Below are 17,991 nucleotides of genomic sequence, written 5' to 3' on the forward strand. Positions count from 1 at the left end.
CGATCCCGTTAGTCGCCTCTTACGACAAGCATAGTCGCCTTTTACGGCAAGCATGGGTTGCTTAAGACCTATTCTAACCCGGATCTTCACGGGTAGGAATAAAATAAGACAAGAGTGAGTGAATACAGTTTAACACAACTGTCAGCACACAATTAGTTGCCACACACGCTTGGCAGAGGTAGTTGCACAATACGCTAGTGAGACTTGGCAGAGGTAGTTGCACAATACGCTAGTAAGACTTGGTAGAGTTAGTTGCACAATACGCTAGTGAGACTTGGCAGAGGTAGTTGCACAATACGCTAGTAGGACTTGGTAGAGGTAGTTGCACAATACGCTAGTAGGACTTGGCAGAGGTAGGTGCACAATACGCTAGTAGGACTTGGCAGAGGTAGTTGCACAATACGCTAGTAGGACTTGGCAGAGGTAGTTGCACAATACGCTAGTAGGACTTGGCAGAGGTAGTTGCACAATACGCTAGTAGGACTTGGCAGAGGTAGTTGCAAAATACGCTAGTAGGACTTGGCAGAGGTAGTTGCACAATACGCTAGTAGGACTTGGCAGAGGTAGTTGCACAATATGCTAGTAGGACTTGGTAGAGGTAGTTGCACAATATGCTAGTAGGACTTGGTAGAGGTAATTGCACAATACGCTAGTAGGACTTGGTAGAGGTAGTTGCACAATACGCTAGTAGGACTTGGTAGAGGTAGTTGCACAATACGCTAGTAGGACTTGGCAGAGTTAGTTGCACAATACGTTAGTAGGACTTGGTAGAGGTAGTTCCACAATACGCTAGTAGGACTTGGTAGAGGTAGTTGCACAATACGCTAGTAGGACTTGGCAGAGGTAGTTGCACAATACGCTAGTAGGACTTGGCAGAGGTAGTTGCACAATACGCCAGTAGGACTTGGCAGAGGTAGTTACAAAATGAGCTTGTATTTCAGATCGGTGAAGAAAAGATAAGACAAGATAAAACTTTGTTATCCCAAAGGAAATACATATGGGGCCAGAGCTTATTGCAGCAAGGTGCTTATTAAGGAAAATATGGTAGGTCATTCTAATTTTTGCCATCATCAAGAATAAATGTACAGAACTATTCCATCTTCTGACTTTATGATGCTTAGTCATGTTTTATCCCCCAGTGTTTCACAACATGGTTCAACAAATAGGCCAGTCAAGCTGAAAGAAGCTATCAAACATTAATGAGAAGCTGTAACACACATATGTCTGACAGGTCAACACAATAGAACCCCATCTCCAACCATCCCATCCTGCTAGAGCACATTACGCCATCAGTGTAATAGTGGAAACAGACATGCATTTTCTTTTAGCATGTAACTTTGATCAAGAGTGTGTGAGTGAGGTTTTACACTGCATTTAGCAATATTCCAGCAATATCATGGCTGGGGACACCAGAAATGGGCTTCACACACTGTACTTTCATCAAGATATGAGATACAATTTTTTGCACCAGAGATCAGCCAAACCCCTATTACTAAATTGCTTATGCAGTAGAAAACATGTACTTTAGACCTCAACTGTTTCTACCATTGTTTCTTACCAATCTTCTTACTATGTATATAAAAATATTATTTGTCCAATGTTATAATAATGTCTCATAAATTATCTATCGAGACTGGCTAGTGGTAATTGAGAAATGTCAGTCACAACTGAATTTGGAATAAAACATGACAAATCTGTAGAAAAAATGTAAAACAACAGTATATATTCTGTGTGACCAGTGACATCTTCCCCAGGCAAGAGTTAACTGACATTAAAAGTCCAGTTTCCACCCTTGCTGAATTTGGCTGGAATTTGTGGGCTCGATTGTAGCGCCACCAGTGGTTATTACAAGTTATGTCCCTTCTAAGCTTCTCCTATGGACCAATCAGATTCCATCACTTGCATTTGTTTCAAACAAAACGGTGGCGCCCAGTCAAGACAATCTGGTCAATAATCAAGATCTATGTTTGATAAAAAGAGGCTTACATCGCTAAGTGCATCAAATCACGCGAGCACCTTTATTAAAAACATTAAAAGGTTTGGAAAATATCTGTTGACGACGAGTTGGCGATGCACATGCTTTGCAAAGCGAGCAATCGACCAAAATCTGCGCGACAGTTTACGAACCTGATTTCGATTTCGTTGCGAGATTTTGATTTGACTTGTTAGTCCAGCCAAAATGTAACTCCATTATACCAGCCTAGTTTGGCAAAGGTGTAAACTCGACTTTTATAGCCAGTTAACTCTCTTGCCTCGGGAAGATGGACCAGTGATTGGTCTTGTGAGGTTTCAAAATTACATAAGTAGTACCTGAATTCATGGCATGATATGATCTAATATCAAACTCCAAGTACAGACACAAGTGAAATCTTGTCACTAATCGTCACTGAGCATTATCATGTTTACTTCATGCTGATTGGCTTGGTCGTACCAGTTATTCTGTTGTTTTCTTTGTGTGTGAAGAGACACCTCACTAGGCACTATGTTGTCATATCAATGAACTGTCGTAAATAATTGAGGATCATATCATGCTTTATTCATGACATAACAAATGATGCTATGTGACATTGTTCCAACAAAAGGCACACTCCAGCGCAGTGGTGACTTAGCATAACACCATTGCCACAGGCTAATTTGCATATCACGTGACTTTTCTCTTGTTTGTAAACAACCCGCTTTTTGTTTGTAAACAAACACGCTTAATCTAAAATCAGAACAAATTGGCCTAATGCAAGCCTTTTGGGGCCGATATTAAATTGTAAAATATTGTGTACCAACACCAATTATATCAACATGCTACTACTCCTGTGACAGTGAGGTGCATGAAAATATATATTTATGGCTAAAAAAATTAAAAGAATTGGTTCTCAGGCAATGGTTTTTGAAAATAAAGTCGGGTGGGCAGTGTCTTATTCTATTTTTTGATTGTTCAAACTAGTATGTAACCAATAAACAGTTGTGTAATCAATAAACAATCGTGTACAATCAACCTGGGAAAGGGCTTCCCTACATAAATGTATTCCTTAATGAGTAAAATACTGGAATACAGTATTTGACTACCGTTGGACTTGGAATATTTAAATATTTTTTTAAATATTTTTTAAAATATTTTTTAAAAATGGAAATAAAAATGAAACATGCGGCAAACTTATGATGATGCGGGCAGTGCCTGAGAACCAAGAATATTTTTTTTTTAGCCTATACATCAAAGCGGTGCAAAGTTGCCAGTCCAGAGTTTTCTAAACTAACGGATAACCGCTTCCGTGGCCCAGTGGTAGAGTGTCCCCCCAGAGAGCGGAATGTCCAGGGTTCCATATCACTGACTGCATCATACCAATAGATGTTAAAAGATGGTACTTCTTGTTACCCTGCAGCACTTGGCATAATGGGGCGAAAACAAGGACTGGTCGTCTTGGAGTCAGTATACTGTGTCTGAGTGTGGTATTCATGTTACAATCGACACTAGTCCGGACTAGTATAAGCAGCAACACACACCCATGTGCATGCACATTGCTATGTAAGTGCAATAATCTTGGATGCGAAGTAACACCCCATCTTGACTAAAAAACATTGGTTGGTTGGTTTTTTGTTTAACGCCGCACTCAGCAATATTCCAGCTATATGACAGCGGTCTGTAAATAATCCAGTCTGGACCAGACAATCCAGTGATTGATATCATGAACATCGATCCACGCAATTGGGATCTGATGACATGTATCAACCAAGTCAGCGAGCCTGACCACCTGATCCCGTTAGTCGCCTTTTACGACAAAGCATAGTCACCTTTAATGGCAAGTATGGGTTGCTGAAGACCTATTCTAACCCGGAATCTTCACGGGTCTGACTAACAAACAAAAGTAAGAAAAGGGTAAACATAAGAAGAGTACTGTTTAATGTTAGTTCTCAGAAAATAACAATAAACCAGTGGATTGTCAACTTAGTAACTTTAACTCACGACCATCAGGCGTGCAACTTTCCAAAATTGACCGTCTGCCGGCAAAACTGACTGTCACAGACTGTCGGACATGTGAGTATTTTAAATGCTGGTAATATATAGAATAACCTACTCACTTGTTAATTACAGATTGTCTTTCCCACATGAAATAATAATTAATTTACAATATCAAATAACTATGAACTGATTGTTCACTGGAAACTTTTAGTAAATATATCCTGGAGATAAGGAATAAATATGGGAATTATTAATGGTTTTATAACAGAACATTTTTCAGCAAATGTCAAAGAGACATGAGATATGATATTGCAAGAAATTGTCAATATCCATACATTATCCAAATCCAAACCTGCGTGACACTGGCTCAAAAACTACAGAGAAAAACTACAAGCAAACTATCAAAAAGGTCAAGAGATAAGGGTTTTTATTTTGTTGTTTTTTTGTTTTTTGGGGTGGGTTTTTGGTTTTTTTGGGGGGGGTTGGGGGGGGGATCTGCATGAAATTAGCAGTTGTCACTCTTCTCTGCATTTAGCAAATATATCAGTCACTAAAAAGAGCACCATAGGGTTGAAATGATACAAGAAGGTCATGATACAATACGTGCCACGATACATAGGTCACATAGGTCACATGATCATATTTACGTCAAATCGCATGGAAACGTCTTGAAGTATTTCAGAGCAGGTACGAAAGGAAATGCTTAAAAGTAGACACGTGTTCATAGCAGCGATTTTTAGTTGTGAACTTAAAACGATAATTACAACACATGTTGCAATATTTGACTAACAAAAATGCTGGAGGATCTTTAAACCAGTAGTAAGTATTATATTTTAAGAAGTGTATCGTCTTGTATCGATACAGTAAAAGACGTATCATGTATTGTATCATTGCATGAAAACTCATGATGCACCGGTGCACCAATGTATGGTGAGGTGAGGTGGAATGGGGTTTAACATCACGTCCAAGTTTATTGCACATATATGGCGACGTGCGTGTACGTGTGTGTGTTTGCTTGTTCTAGTCCGGACTGATGCCGATTTATAGTGCTAGCACACTGAGATACCATGCCGCAGTTTAACATGAATACCCCACTCAGACACAGTATACTGACTCTGAGCCGACCAGTCCTTGTTTTAGCCCCTTAATGCCGAGCGCCAGACAGGGTAACAACAAGTACCATCTTTTAACGTCTTTAGGTAAGATGCCGCCGGGGATCAAACCCCGGACCATCCGCTCTCTATTTTTTCACTTATCTATTCATCACTCTATTGGGTTTTTCCCAAATTAGTAAAGATTTTGAGATTTAAAAAAGTACGAAATTATGTTCTGGATGTATATAAAAGTTTTAAATTTTGAGTGGACTCGGAAAGTAAATTAGCTCGTACTTGTGTTTGGAAATTAGCTCCGTTTCACGCATGTTGTAAAAGCTTCATTGGGTATTTACGCATGCGGTTTTCATACAATTGAGTTTTCCATTTAATGCATGCTTTTCTGTACGCAAGTTAATTGAAAGTAATTGGGTTTTAAATAGTTTTGGGGGGTATCAAATACGCAGCTTATTTGTAGCTCTGGTGATATAACATCTGAGGGGTGAGGTTGACAAAAACTAGTTCCTGCTACCTTCCAGCATGATGCCAGACCAAAGAACAGAGACAGGACTGTGTCAAGACATTCAACAGTGACAAAATTCTTGGGAAGTCAGAATTCACCAATTTATCATAGCATCGACAATATTCTCAGACGATATGATACGTAATACCCACCTACCTGTATCCATTCATATCTTAATCCTGTATTGAATTATGTTTTAATCCAGTATCATTTCACTCATGGGCCCTTTCATTCATATCTAATATATTTTGGGGCGCACATCTTGGGTATTTCCTGAATAGGGACATTGCTATTATTTTCATAATTTATAATTTCTTGCCTTTTTAATAGTGTTTATGAAACACAAAAATTCATGCAAAATTGCTGCAAATTAAGTATCACAATATTAATCATATTGTGAACAAAGTCTCGCAACATGTTTCATATCGGGAAACAGGTGCAGTGGGAAATGCCTACAAAATTATTTGATATGCTCTGATACTTATTGCCACTGCGATGCACACAATGCAGTATTGCGATACGTATCACGATATATTGCATAATTCTAAGTTTTGAATTCAGAAGCAATCTGATACATTAAGATATGAATTGAAGTTCATAAAAGGAACAAAACAAGATGCTGGTACAACATGATGTTTCCTCAGTCAATAAATATGCAGCCATCTTGGGGCCCCTGATGTAATCTCCTGGGCAGTGAAGGCATTTGACAAGTACCATATTTTCTTGAGTATAGTGCACACTATATTCAGTAAAAGCTGCAACTAAATTAACAACATATTTGAATATATTATTCCTGATATAAAAAATAGTTTCAGATACAATTTTTGCCGATCCTTGGATTAAATTCCTGTAAAGTTATATCATTGGGTGTGTCTTGACCGAATCACCAGTAGATTCCAAGAAAACATGTGCACAGCTGATTGCTGTTTCCAGCTTAGTTTACGAGAAAATACACAACATGATCTTAATCCCTGGATGTAAAACAATGCCTAGCAGAACAAAAAATACAATTTAAACAGTAAATCAACATGTCTGGTGATTTTTTATCTCAAATTTCGAATTTGTACTGACCAAGTTTCTCATCACCCATTCGTTTACTGGAATTCGCTGAAGGGGTAGATCTACGGTATAATTTTTTCTGCACTTGATATTCAATTTTTTTTTCCAAAATACTGAATACGCTAGAGGGGGGTGCGCATTATACATGCGTGTGCACTATACTCAAGAAAATATGGTATGTAACAATAAACACATGATAAAAATAGCTATTTGAAATCACCCGATATATCAAGCAAGAAAAAATGATATTGTGATACGTATCGTGGAAAGAATAAACCTCAATTTACCGATATACCGGTAATACAGCACAACCTTAGTAACCATGGAGTTTAATTGATTTTTTTTGTCATTAAACAAAATATCACAAGACTAGCCATGGGTCCGGGTAGTCCTGTGAGAACCTAGGGCCAACTCAGTACACACCCAATGCAAGTTCCAGCCCATGTGTGAGTAGCATTAAAGCTCTTTGTGGTTATAACACCCACATAAAATGAGTAAACAATCGTTTCTCCTCTTAGAATATGCAAAAGATATGCCGGTCACAGAATCTTTTCACATTTTGCTGTTTGTGACACCAGTCCCAGTAACCATGGTGACCATATATACATAGACAATAAAGTATAATAAAAGCCATCTTTTATGCATAAAGAAGTATAGATAGGAACATAAGACCCAGGCTCAAAGAAATATGGAATAAACAATGCGTGGCATATATTTCTTTAACTTCTAAAACACAACTGAGAATCATGAAACAAGCCTGCACACTGGTATTCACGTATATATGATGGAACAGAAACATGATACAAACTACATCCTGGATTTAACAATTGAAACCTCATGCTGCATATTCGGTTCCAAATTCAATTTAGCGCAGTTAAATACACAGGTAACCTAGCTCTACATTGAAAAAACAGTATGTTTATCTCCTAATTAACAACATATTTTTCCATAATTAAATTAAATATTTTTCAAATTGCCTCTTTTAATGAATGATGAGCATCGACAACATCTTAGATTACATGTAATTCAAATGCTCAATTCCACGTAGTACACATTTTCTGCTATGATGTCACAACATGGCAGAGAGGCAGTGTTTGAAATAGACATCGGCCCCTAAGCCGACAGAATTGTTCTCCGTCTGATAGTTTTAAATTTCAGCAGGCCTGCAGTTTAATTTAGACTGTAAACATGGTAAATAAATCATAACACTGATATTGCTTAGTGAAACAAGGTCCAGCTGCAAATTACTCCGCTCGTAAACTCTTTCAACACCGCTGGCCGGTGTACCGACCATACCATGGCCACGTAAAAATAATATATAGTTTCATGAACCTACCTGTCACATCATTCATTTATCAAATCACTTTTCACAAAGTAAGAAAATATGTATTTCATTTCCATTTAGCATATTTAATAAATAGATTTAAAATTATGAACTATTTCCTTCAATATTATTGAAAAATATAATAATCTGAGACACATGCTTCGACAACGCGTCCATATCGAACATGTCAAAGAACAATATAAAGATGTTTCAAGCAAATCGTAAATAAATTGAATAAAGTAACAAATAAAATCAACAAACAAACATCTAAAAATTTCAAACTTACATCTAAGTTATTATTTCCAAGTTTTCATGCGGTTTTGTGATGTCAAATGACATCTCAGATTTTGTCGCCTTGATTTTTAGGCTCGGACATGATGTTTAATGCCAAAATATGAGCATGAGAAATCTTTGTCACAGGTCATCACATAGCACAATATGTCAATATTATTCGCGATTTCCTTCTTAAAACGTTCAAAATATAGACTTCTGTCTAAATCTGAAATATATCATACATGAGGAAGGTACCCATTCCTGTAATTTAATTGGCTGCCTCAGGTCATGTGCTCGATTTTGGCCAATCACGATCCTTATATTAGATTACAACAAAAGTGCATTAGAAACCAATTTCTATCCAATAAAATTGCAAATATACTCCCAGCGAGGATACTGTAATACCTTTGACCTTCAGAGCTTTCCAATGAATCCAAACATCGAACGAATCTCTGCATGTGTTATTTATACAGAGCATAGAAAACAAGAGGTACCCGTTTGTCCTGGTGTTTTCTCATGTCAATGTTATCAGGAAATATGTGACGATAGATCGTACTTAAAGTTCTTTTGATCATCATTTTCAGATTACTTTAACAATGAAAATAAAAACAAAATAAGTAAGTGGATAGCTCTATATTAAGATCTTATTATTGCCTAAAATGGCCATAAATTTTCGCTTTCTTTGGCTTAATCTAGACGTCAAGAATGTATTAGCTTAATTTTTTACAAAGAAAACGGGGCATAACTCCACTATTCTTAATTGTAAGCCATTATAACTCCGTATCCGTCGTGTCGTGGTGAGAATTTGTTGTGGCTTACGACAATACATTGTAGCATTTGTTCGTTCATGTGTAACTGAAATGTTCCCCCACAGCTATGGAGTGAGTGAGTGAGTTGGGTTTAACGCTGCTTTTAACAGTATTCCAGTTATATCACGGCATGTCAACTTAATGTGGGAGGAAAGCCCGAAGTGATGCAGGTCTCAGACATTTACCACTTTGGTGAAACCTACGAGCACAGGTATGGTGCTGACAAACCTAGAAACATAATCGGGGCGAACCGGGATTCGAACCCACAATCATAGGTTTCTGGCGTGCCCAAGGGACGCAACTCTGCACAGCGAATCGCGGCACCTTAGACAACTGGGCCACCCGTGCCTCCCACACAGCTATGGATATTGATACCCAGGGTTTCACATTGATTTGATTTCTAGGCGATGACTGATGGTCATCCAAAATGTCCTGAAGACATATTTCAAATTTAGTAATAATATTGAAGAATGTCCTATATCAATCATGAAAATGTCCTGTGGCTAGTTCTCTTGCAAAATCACTGAAACCAGATATTTCTAATAATAGAGAGAGTATATAATTATATTTCCCCAAATAATTGTTCAAAGTATAAATATAAATAACATACAGTAAGGCTTTATCAATAGAACATCACGCCCACACACCCTAACCCAAACAGACACCTGCCTCTACCCATGAATATCAAATGTTTAAACGTGCACCTTGTGCAACCTTTAGACATCAATGTTCCGTCAATCATACAATAAAATACGAACATAAAACAAATCATTTTGTCCACACTTGTGTATATTTATCAAATTTTAATACCTTACCTCATTAGCATCATAATTATATATTTCCTAGGCATCACATATGGAGAGGAACTTTGAGCCTCTGGATCAACGTTTTCGTGTCACTAAATCAGCCTACAGTGTGAGCATCTGACTACAATTTGACTTCAACTGTGTGTAACAAGTATGTACAAGGTTAACTGAACACACACTGTGTCCCTTACACATAAAAACTGAAAATGGATGCAATAAGTTTCATGATGTACCGTTTTCAACGTAATAAGCGCTCAGGGCGCTCTCAAAATTAGAAATAGGGGGCTCTTATTAGAATATTATTTTGGTGTAGAATATTATTTTGGTGAGAAAAAAAAACAGAGTTAAAAGAAATATTTTGTGGTTTATGCTGACGGCCTGAAATGTTTATATACGAGAGATACATTTTTCCAGAATTTAATTGCGCATAATTAAGGGTGCATATAACACACGAATGCGTATAATACGCGAATAAATAATTGTTGTGTACATTGATCAATCGGAAGGGGTGCTAATAGGTATTGTTCACTAGCCAATATATTAGCAAATATCGCCGTGGGCGCTTATTAGAGCAGGGCGCTTGTTACGTCAAATATGGTATATCATATTGTAGGCACACCTGAAAAATGGGTGATTCATATGTTGGATCCATGTCATTCGTAATTATGTTGTCTTTGTCATCAGTTGCGGAACACAAAAACAAAATCTGAGCACATTCATCAACAAAAATTTTGGAAATCAGTGAATGCCAGAGGACACCAACCTGGGACCCCATGTTCATACTTACCGTATTTCCTCTATTAGACGCCGGGCATCTAATAGAAGCCGGGTCAATTGTTCAGAGCAAAAAATAGAAGCCGGGCCTCTAGTAGGTACCGGGTCGATCAATTGATACAATTTATGATCCCTTTTTGGGACCTAAATTACAAAATGAGGACTCAAAATATTTCCATTTTGTGATGATTCGGGACATTCATGGTCATAGTGAAATGGGGGTATTAATAGAAGCCGGGCCTCCAATAGACGCCGCGCCTCTAATTGACAACGGGTCAAAGGCTTGTCTGAAATAAATAGAAGCCCGGGCGTCTAATAGAGGAAATACGGTAGCTCATTAAGATGGGGGTTAGAATTGGTCTTTAGCAACCCCTGCTTGTCGTAAGAGCCTACTAGCGGATCAGGTGATCAGGCTCGTTGATTAGTTTATTAGGAATGTCATCATATCCCAATTGCATATATCGATGCTCATGATGTCAATCACTGGATTGTCTGGTCGAGACCCGATTATTTACAGACCGCCATTATATAACTGGAATATTGCTGAGTGCAAAATTAAACAATAAATAAAACAAACCCAGCTTGGACCCCAAAATATATTACTGAGAGTCAAATGGACTCAAAAATAGATATGCTGAGGTAAATCCACCATGCGATGTATAGTTTATACCATGAATGTATCAGACAACAACTGACTTTATCTGTTTCTAACATGCCATTTAAATATCAGACCACCATGACTCTAAATGATATGTTGATTGAATATTGATTTGGGTGTTGTTTTTGTATCCGAAAGAGAAACAGGTCTTAAACTTTTTCCACTGTGGTAAACAAACCAAGGCTTACAGCCAAACATTTTAATATTTCATGGTTTAGACAATCCACAATCATAGGTTTCTGGTGTGCCTAAGGGGCGCAACTCTGCACAGCAAATCGGGGCGCCTTAGATGACTGGGCCACCCGTGCCCCCCATCATCACCATACATTATGTATCCTTGCATTACCAAATCTTACCACCGGTACCAAGCAACATATGGATACCTCCCAGAAGCCTTCCAGACACACTCCAGATCCATTCTCCAAACTCCTAGTTTCTTGGTAATTTTCAGATTATATTTTCTGTGTTTCACAGTTACTTGAACAAAATTAACTACCAATTTGTTACCAATTTTTAGAAAGGTACTTGGAAGGTGTTCAGCCAAGAAGCCTTCTGAATCCAAACGGGAATGTTTCTGAAAGGTTTCCAGAGGGTTTCCAAAACACGGAAACCTGACATTTCATGCTAAGGTGAGAGATGGGAAAAGGCCATGATTAAATAATGGCTTCTTCATATTGTGATGGGAGCTGCTTTGTTGCTGCAACGGATTCCCCATAATTGGTCGTCTAAACATCATCAATAATGTCCTCAAACTGACAACTTGATAATCAGAAAACAGGGCCATCACACTTGGCCTTTGTTAGCAGGTATAATGTGTTGAGACTGTTAAATTTTTTTGCTGCAATCATCAGTTCCACAGCAGGTATTCATCTTGGATCTCAAACTAATTGCCGAAGGCATCATATTGCAACATAATCAATATTAAGTTCAAATTCTGCTATTAGTTTATATTACCGTATTTGATGTAATAAGTGCCCCGCTCTAATAAGCGCCCATGGCGATAATTACTAACATATTAGCTAGTGAACAATCCCAATTAGCACCCCTTCCGATTGATCAATGTACACAAGACTTATTTATTCGCGTATAATACGCAATCGTGTGTTATATGCAGTGCACCCTTAATTATGGGCAATTAAATTCTGGAAAAATATATCTGTCGTACATAAACATTTCAGGCTGTCATCATAAACCACGAAATTTATTTTTCAACTCTGTTTTTTCCACCAAAATAATATTCTAATAAGAGCCCCCTATATGTAATTTTGAGAGCGCCCTGGGCGCTTATTACGTCGAATACGGTATATTTAATATTATAGACTTGCAAGGGCTCTATTGGATATATTTGTTTCAATGGCTGTATGACAGACTAAACATTGCCTTCTATGCAATAATGCTAAACTATACATTGAACATGATAAACATTCTAAAGCCTTTTTTACCTTATCAATAAAAGTCACATCTACAGGGCCATAACATTAGTTATAACTCACGACTTTACCTGTACAATGACTGACCTGTCATTGATTAGACTTTACCTGTTCAATGATTGATTAGACACAAGCACTAACTTACCTGTTCAATGATTGACCACACACAGGTTTGACCTTATCTGTACAATGACTGATAAGATACAAGTATGACCTTACCTTTAGTGTTCACAAACACAAGTATGGCCTTACCTTTAATGTTCACAAACACAAGTATGAGCTTACCTTTAATGTTCACAAACACAAGTATGACTTTACCTTTAGTGTTCACAAACACAAGTATTACCTTTAGTGTTCACAACACAAGTATGACCTTACCTTTAGTGTTCACAAACACAAGTATGACCTTAACTTTAGTGTTCACAACACAAGTATGACCTTACCTTTAGTGTTCACAAACACAAGTATGACCTTACCTTTAATGTTCACAAACACAAGTATGAGCTTACCTTTAATGTTCACAATCAAGTATGACTTTACTTTTAGTGTTCACAAACACAAGTATTACCTTACCTTTAGTGTTCACAACACAAGTATGACCTTACCTTTAGTGTTCACAAACACAAGTATGACCTTACCTTTAGTGTTCACAAACAAAAGTATGACCTTAACTTTAGTGTTCACAACACAAGTATGACCTTACCTTTAGTGTTCACAAACACAAGTATGACCTTACCTTTAATGTTCACAAACACAAGTATGACTTTACCTTAAGTGTTCACAAACACAAGTATGACCTTAACTTTAGTGTTCACAAACACAAGTATGACCTTAACTTTAGTGTTCACAACACAAGTATGACCTTAACTTTAGTGTTCACAACACAAGTATGACCTTGCCTTTAGTGTTCACAAACACAAGTATGACCTTACCTTTAATGTTCACAAACACAAGTATGACCTTACCTTTAGTGTTCACAAACACAAGGTGGCCAGACACACATTTGATGATGCCTTTTGGATTATTGATAAAGTATGACCATACTCATATAATGATTATACACGTCTGACCATACCTACTCGTTGATTGATCAGACATGTACGACCTTAACGATATATGGATTGATCAGACATAAGTATGGCCTTAGTTGTAAAGTGATTGATAATTAACACACAGGTAGCACCCTACCTGTATGGTGATTGATCAGGCACACATATGACCTTACCTGTACATCGATTCATAACTAAGACACATGCATGGCTGTTTCTCTACAGCATGTACAGTGTTCAGTTGCCATACCTATTCGGTCACGGATCAGGCAATTTTGACCTTACCTGTACTGTGATTGATAACTGAGACACAGGCATGACCTTAACTATACTGTGATTAATAGCTGAGACACAGGTATGACCTTAACTATACTGTGATTAATAACTGAGACACAGGTATGACCTTAACTATACTGTGATTGATAATTGAGACACAGGTATGACCTTAACTATACTGTGATTGATAATTGAAACACAGGTATGACCTTAACTATACTGTGATTGATAATTGAGACACAGGTATGACCTTAACTATACTGTGATTGATAACTGAGACACAGGTATGACCTTAACTATACTCTGATTAATAACCGAGACACAGGTATGACCTTAACTATACTGTGATTGATAACTGAGACACAGGTATGACCTTAACTATACTGTGATTGATAACTGAGACACAGGTATGACCTTAACTATACTGTGATTAATAGCTGAGACACGGGTATGACCTTAACTATACTGTGATTAATAACTGAGACACGGATTTGACCTTAACTATACTGTGATTGATAATTGAGACACAGGTATGACCTTAACTATACTGTGATTAATAACTGAGACACAGGTATGACCTTAACTATACTGTGATTGATAATTGAGACACAGGCATGACCTTAACTATACTGTGATTAATAACTGAGACACAGGTATGACCTTAACTATACTGTGATTGATAACTGAGACACAGGTATGACCTTAACTATACTGTGATTAATAACTGAGACACAGGTATGACCTCAACTATACTGTGATTGATAACTGAGACACAGGTATGACCTTAACTATACTCTGATTAATAACTGAGACACAGGTATGACCTTAACTATACTGTGATTAATAACTGAGACACAGGTTTGGCCTTACCTGTACAGTGATTGATCATTAAAACATAGGTATGACTTTACCTTACTGTGATTGATAATTAAAACACAGGTATGACCTTACCTGTTCTGTGATTGACAATTGAGACACAGGCACGACGTTTCTTATATAATGATCAGACATATTTGACCATACTTGTTCATTCATTGTTCAGACAGGTGTGAGCTTACCTGTACAGTGATTGATCATTAAAACTATGGTATGACTTTACCTGTACAGTGATTGATAATTAAAACACAGGTATGACCTTACCTGTTCTGTGATTGATAATTGAGACACAGGCACGACCTTTCTTATATAATGATCAGACATATTTGACCATACTTGTTCATTCATTGATCAGACAGGTGTGAGCTTACCTGTACAGTGATTGATAATTAAGACAGGTTTGGCCTTACCTGTACAGTGATTGATAATTAAAACATAGGTATGACCTTACCTGTTCTGTGATTGACATTGAGACACAGGCACAGCCTTTCTTATATAATGATCAGACATATTTGACCATGCTTGTTCATTCATTGATCAGACAGGTGTGAGCTTACCTGTAGTGATTGATCATTAAGACAGGTTTGGCCTTACCTGTACAGTGATTAATAACTAAAACACAGGTATGACCTTACCTGTTCTGTGATTGATAATTGAGACACAGGCACGACCTTTCTTATATAATGATCAGACATATTTGACCATACTTGTTCATTCATTGATCAGACAGGTGTGAGCTTACCTGTACAGTGATTGATAATTAAGACAGGTTTGGCCTTACCTGTACAGTGATTGATTATTAAAACACAGGTATGACCTTACCTGTACTGTGATTGATAATTGAGTCACAGGCACAGCCTTTCTTATATAATGATCAGACATATTTGACCATGCTTGTTCATTCATTGATCAGACAGGTGTGAGCTTACCTGTACAGTGATTGATAATTAAGACAGGTTTGGCCTTACCTGTACAGTGATTAATAATCAAAACACAGGTATGACCTTACCTGTTCTGTGATTGATAATTGAGACACAGGCACGACCTTTCTTATATAATGATCGGACATATTTGACCATACTTGTTCATTCATTGATCAGACAGGTGTGAGCTTACCTGTACAGTGATTGATAATTAAGACAGGTTTGGCCTTACCTGTAAAGTGATTGATCATTAAAACACAGGTATGACCTTACCTGTACTGTGATTGATAATTGAGACACAGGTATGACCTTACTCGTATAATGATCAGACATTCATTATCTGACAGGTGTGAGCTTACCTGTACAGTGATTGATAATTAAAACACAGGTATGACTTTACCTGTACTGTGATTGACAATCAAAACACAGGTATGACCTTGACTCAACAGTGATTGATAATTAAGACACAGGTTAAGTCTTACCTGTACCGTGGTTGATAATTAAGACACAGGTTTGGCCTTACCTGTACAGTGATTGACAACTAGGACACAGACCTACAGAAGGTACCCAGGTAGTGTCGCTTATGGGGTGGGTGGGTGTCTGGGTAGTATATTTGGACTTGTCCCTAATAAATACAATACATAGAACGTAGCTTATTCTCAAATATCATATTTATCACCAATCCTCATTTGTCATGATATAACACGCACTGCATGACAACATTTGGAAAAGCGTTAATGTGACAGGTGTTTCAGGTGTACATACCTGGTCCCCCTTGCCCCTCCCCCTCTTCTCTCTCGATCGGTGATATGAGGGGGGTCTCTCCGCAGACGCCCGCTCGTAGAAATTCCCACATCGCGGACAGATCGTCCGCTTGGACCCGGGCGGTTGTAGGACGGTCTCGCTACAGGTGGGGCAGGTAATTGACACCACACCTCCACTCCCAGGTGAAGCAGCCATGGACAGACTGCACATGGGGGTTAATGTCGTTTATTCCTCATGTTTACATCCACGAATCCAGGACACGTTGGTATATGTACACAATATCACCGTTTGACAGCTTAGTCCGCCATCTTGTTTGCAGGTGCCCGTGACGTCATCACATCAATAGATAATGAAGGAATCGATGGGTATACATAATTGCCATGGCAACGTTGCACCTTCCGTTGCTTTAGTCGAACGTGTAAGTTGTCTTATAAGAATCTGTAACTGATTGGAGGTCTTGAATACTACTGAAAGTTAAATGGCGATATGATATATACATATATTCTATATTCGACTTCCCATCAATAGCTCTGAAGCCAGATATACCGTGAGATACTGCAAGACGACAGGCCGACCTTTTATATATATTATTTATCAGCTACGCCTAAAATACATTCTATACATACTGGAGGCATTGTTATAAATGATTATATTAATCAAAACAGCCTGCTGCGATTGTCCATCAAACTTCTTACAGACTGATCGATAATACTTTCCAATCAGATTATCTTTGCCTGTGTTCGATCGATGTCAATATCGATCTTGCGCTAAAACTGAAGCAGATTGTATCGATAGCCACACGACCATGAAGTCAAAACATATCAGAATCGGTTTAAGATTACACACACACAGTAAACGCGAAACCGCTTCCATTGAGGGAGATTGTCATCTGGTTTATTAATTCATATACACATTTTGTGTTTATCCATTTTATAATTGCCAGAATAAACATTACTGAATTGACAACAGTGCAGACTCTTATTTTTTAAATGGACACGTAGTCATTAACACGTTTGTATAGAGCACTACTATATGAACACCGCTTTATCAACTATTATAACGACTTTATTCAGTAGAACATATGTATCAGATCCATCCTCTTTCGCATATATCAATAACTCGTTTGACCTTACCTTACATAAGATATTTGAAATATCAAGTATCAGTATTTCGGTTTAATGAAATAAATAATGAAATACATATCATCAGTTAGATATTATATTCCGCACATCGAAAAATATGGATTTTAAATACAAGTTTTAGAGTAATCTGTGATGTCGGTGGTGATTTATTCACGGTACTCGATATTTAAGAAGCTCTTCTCAAATCGAGGCTTGAAAGTGTACAGTTAGAACCAAAAGAGTTTCACGAACGTTCTGAGAGTATTTCAGTTATATCATGGC

The 17,991-nt window shown here is 37.7% G+C and overlaps 1 protein-coding gene across 2 annotated transcripts in view; it reads right to left on the reverse strand.

Annotated features, from left to right (window-relative positions):
• The window catches only part of LOC139452183 (probable E3 ubiquitin-protein ligase HECTD2), a 77,806-nt gene extending 60,918 nt beyond the window's left edge, over nt 1–16,888 (reverse strand). For both annotated transcript variants that reach the window (XM_071233545.1, XM_071233544.1), the window contains exon 1: nt 16,589–16,888. In XM_071233545.1, coding sequence (XP_071089646.1) covers nt 16,589–16,798 — 210 coding nt within the window. In that variant the 5' untranslated portion in view covers nt 16,799–16,888. The remainder of the gene's footprint in view (nt 1–16,588) is intronic.
• Nucleotides 16,889–17,991: the final 1,103 nt, after the last annotated feature.

The sequence above is a fragment of the Haliotis cracherodii genome, unplaced genomic scaffold, assembly GCF_022045235.1.
Source record: "Haliotis cracherodii isolate W230 unplaced genomic scaffold, xgHalCrac1.p SCAF_9, whole genome shotgun sequence".
Classification (NCBI taxonomy): domain Eukaryota; kingdom Metazoa; phylum Mollusca; class Gastropoda; order Lepetellida; family Haliotidae; genus Haliotis; species Haliotis cracherodii.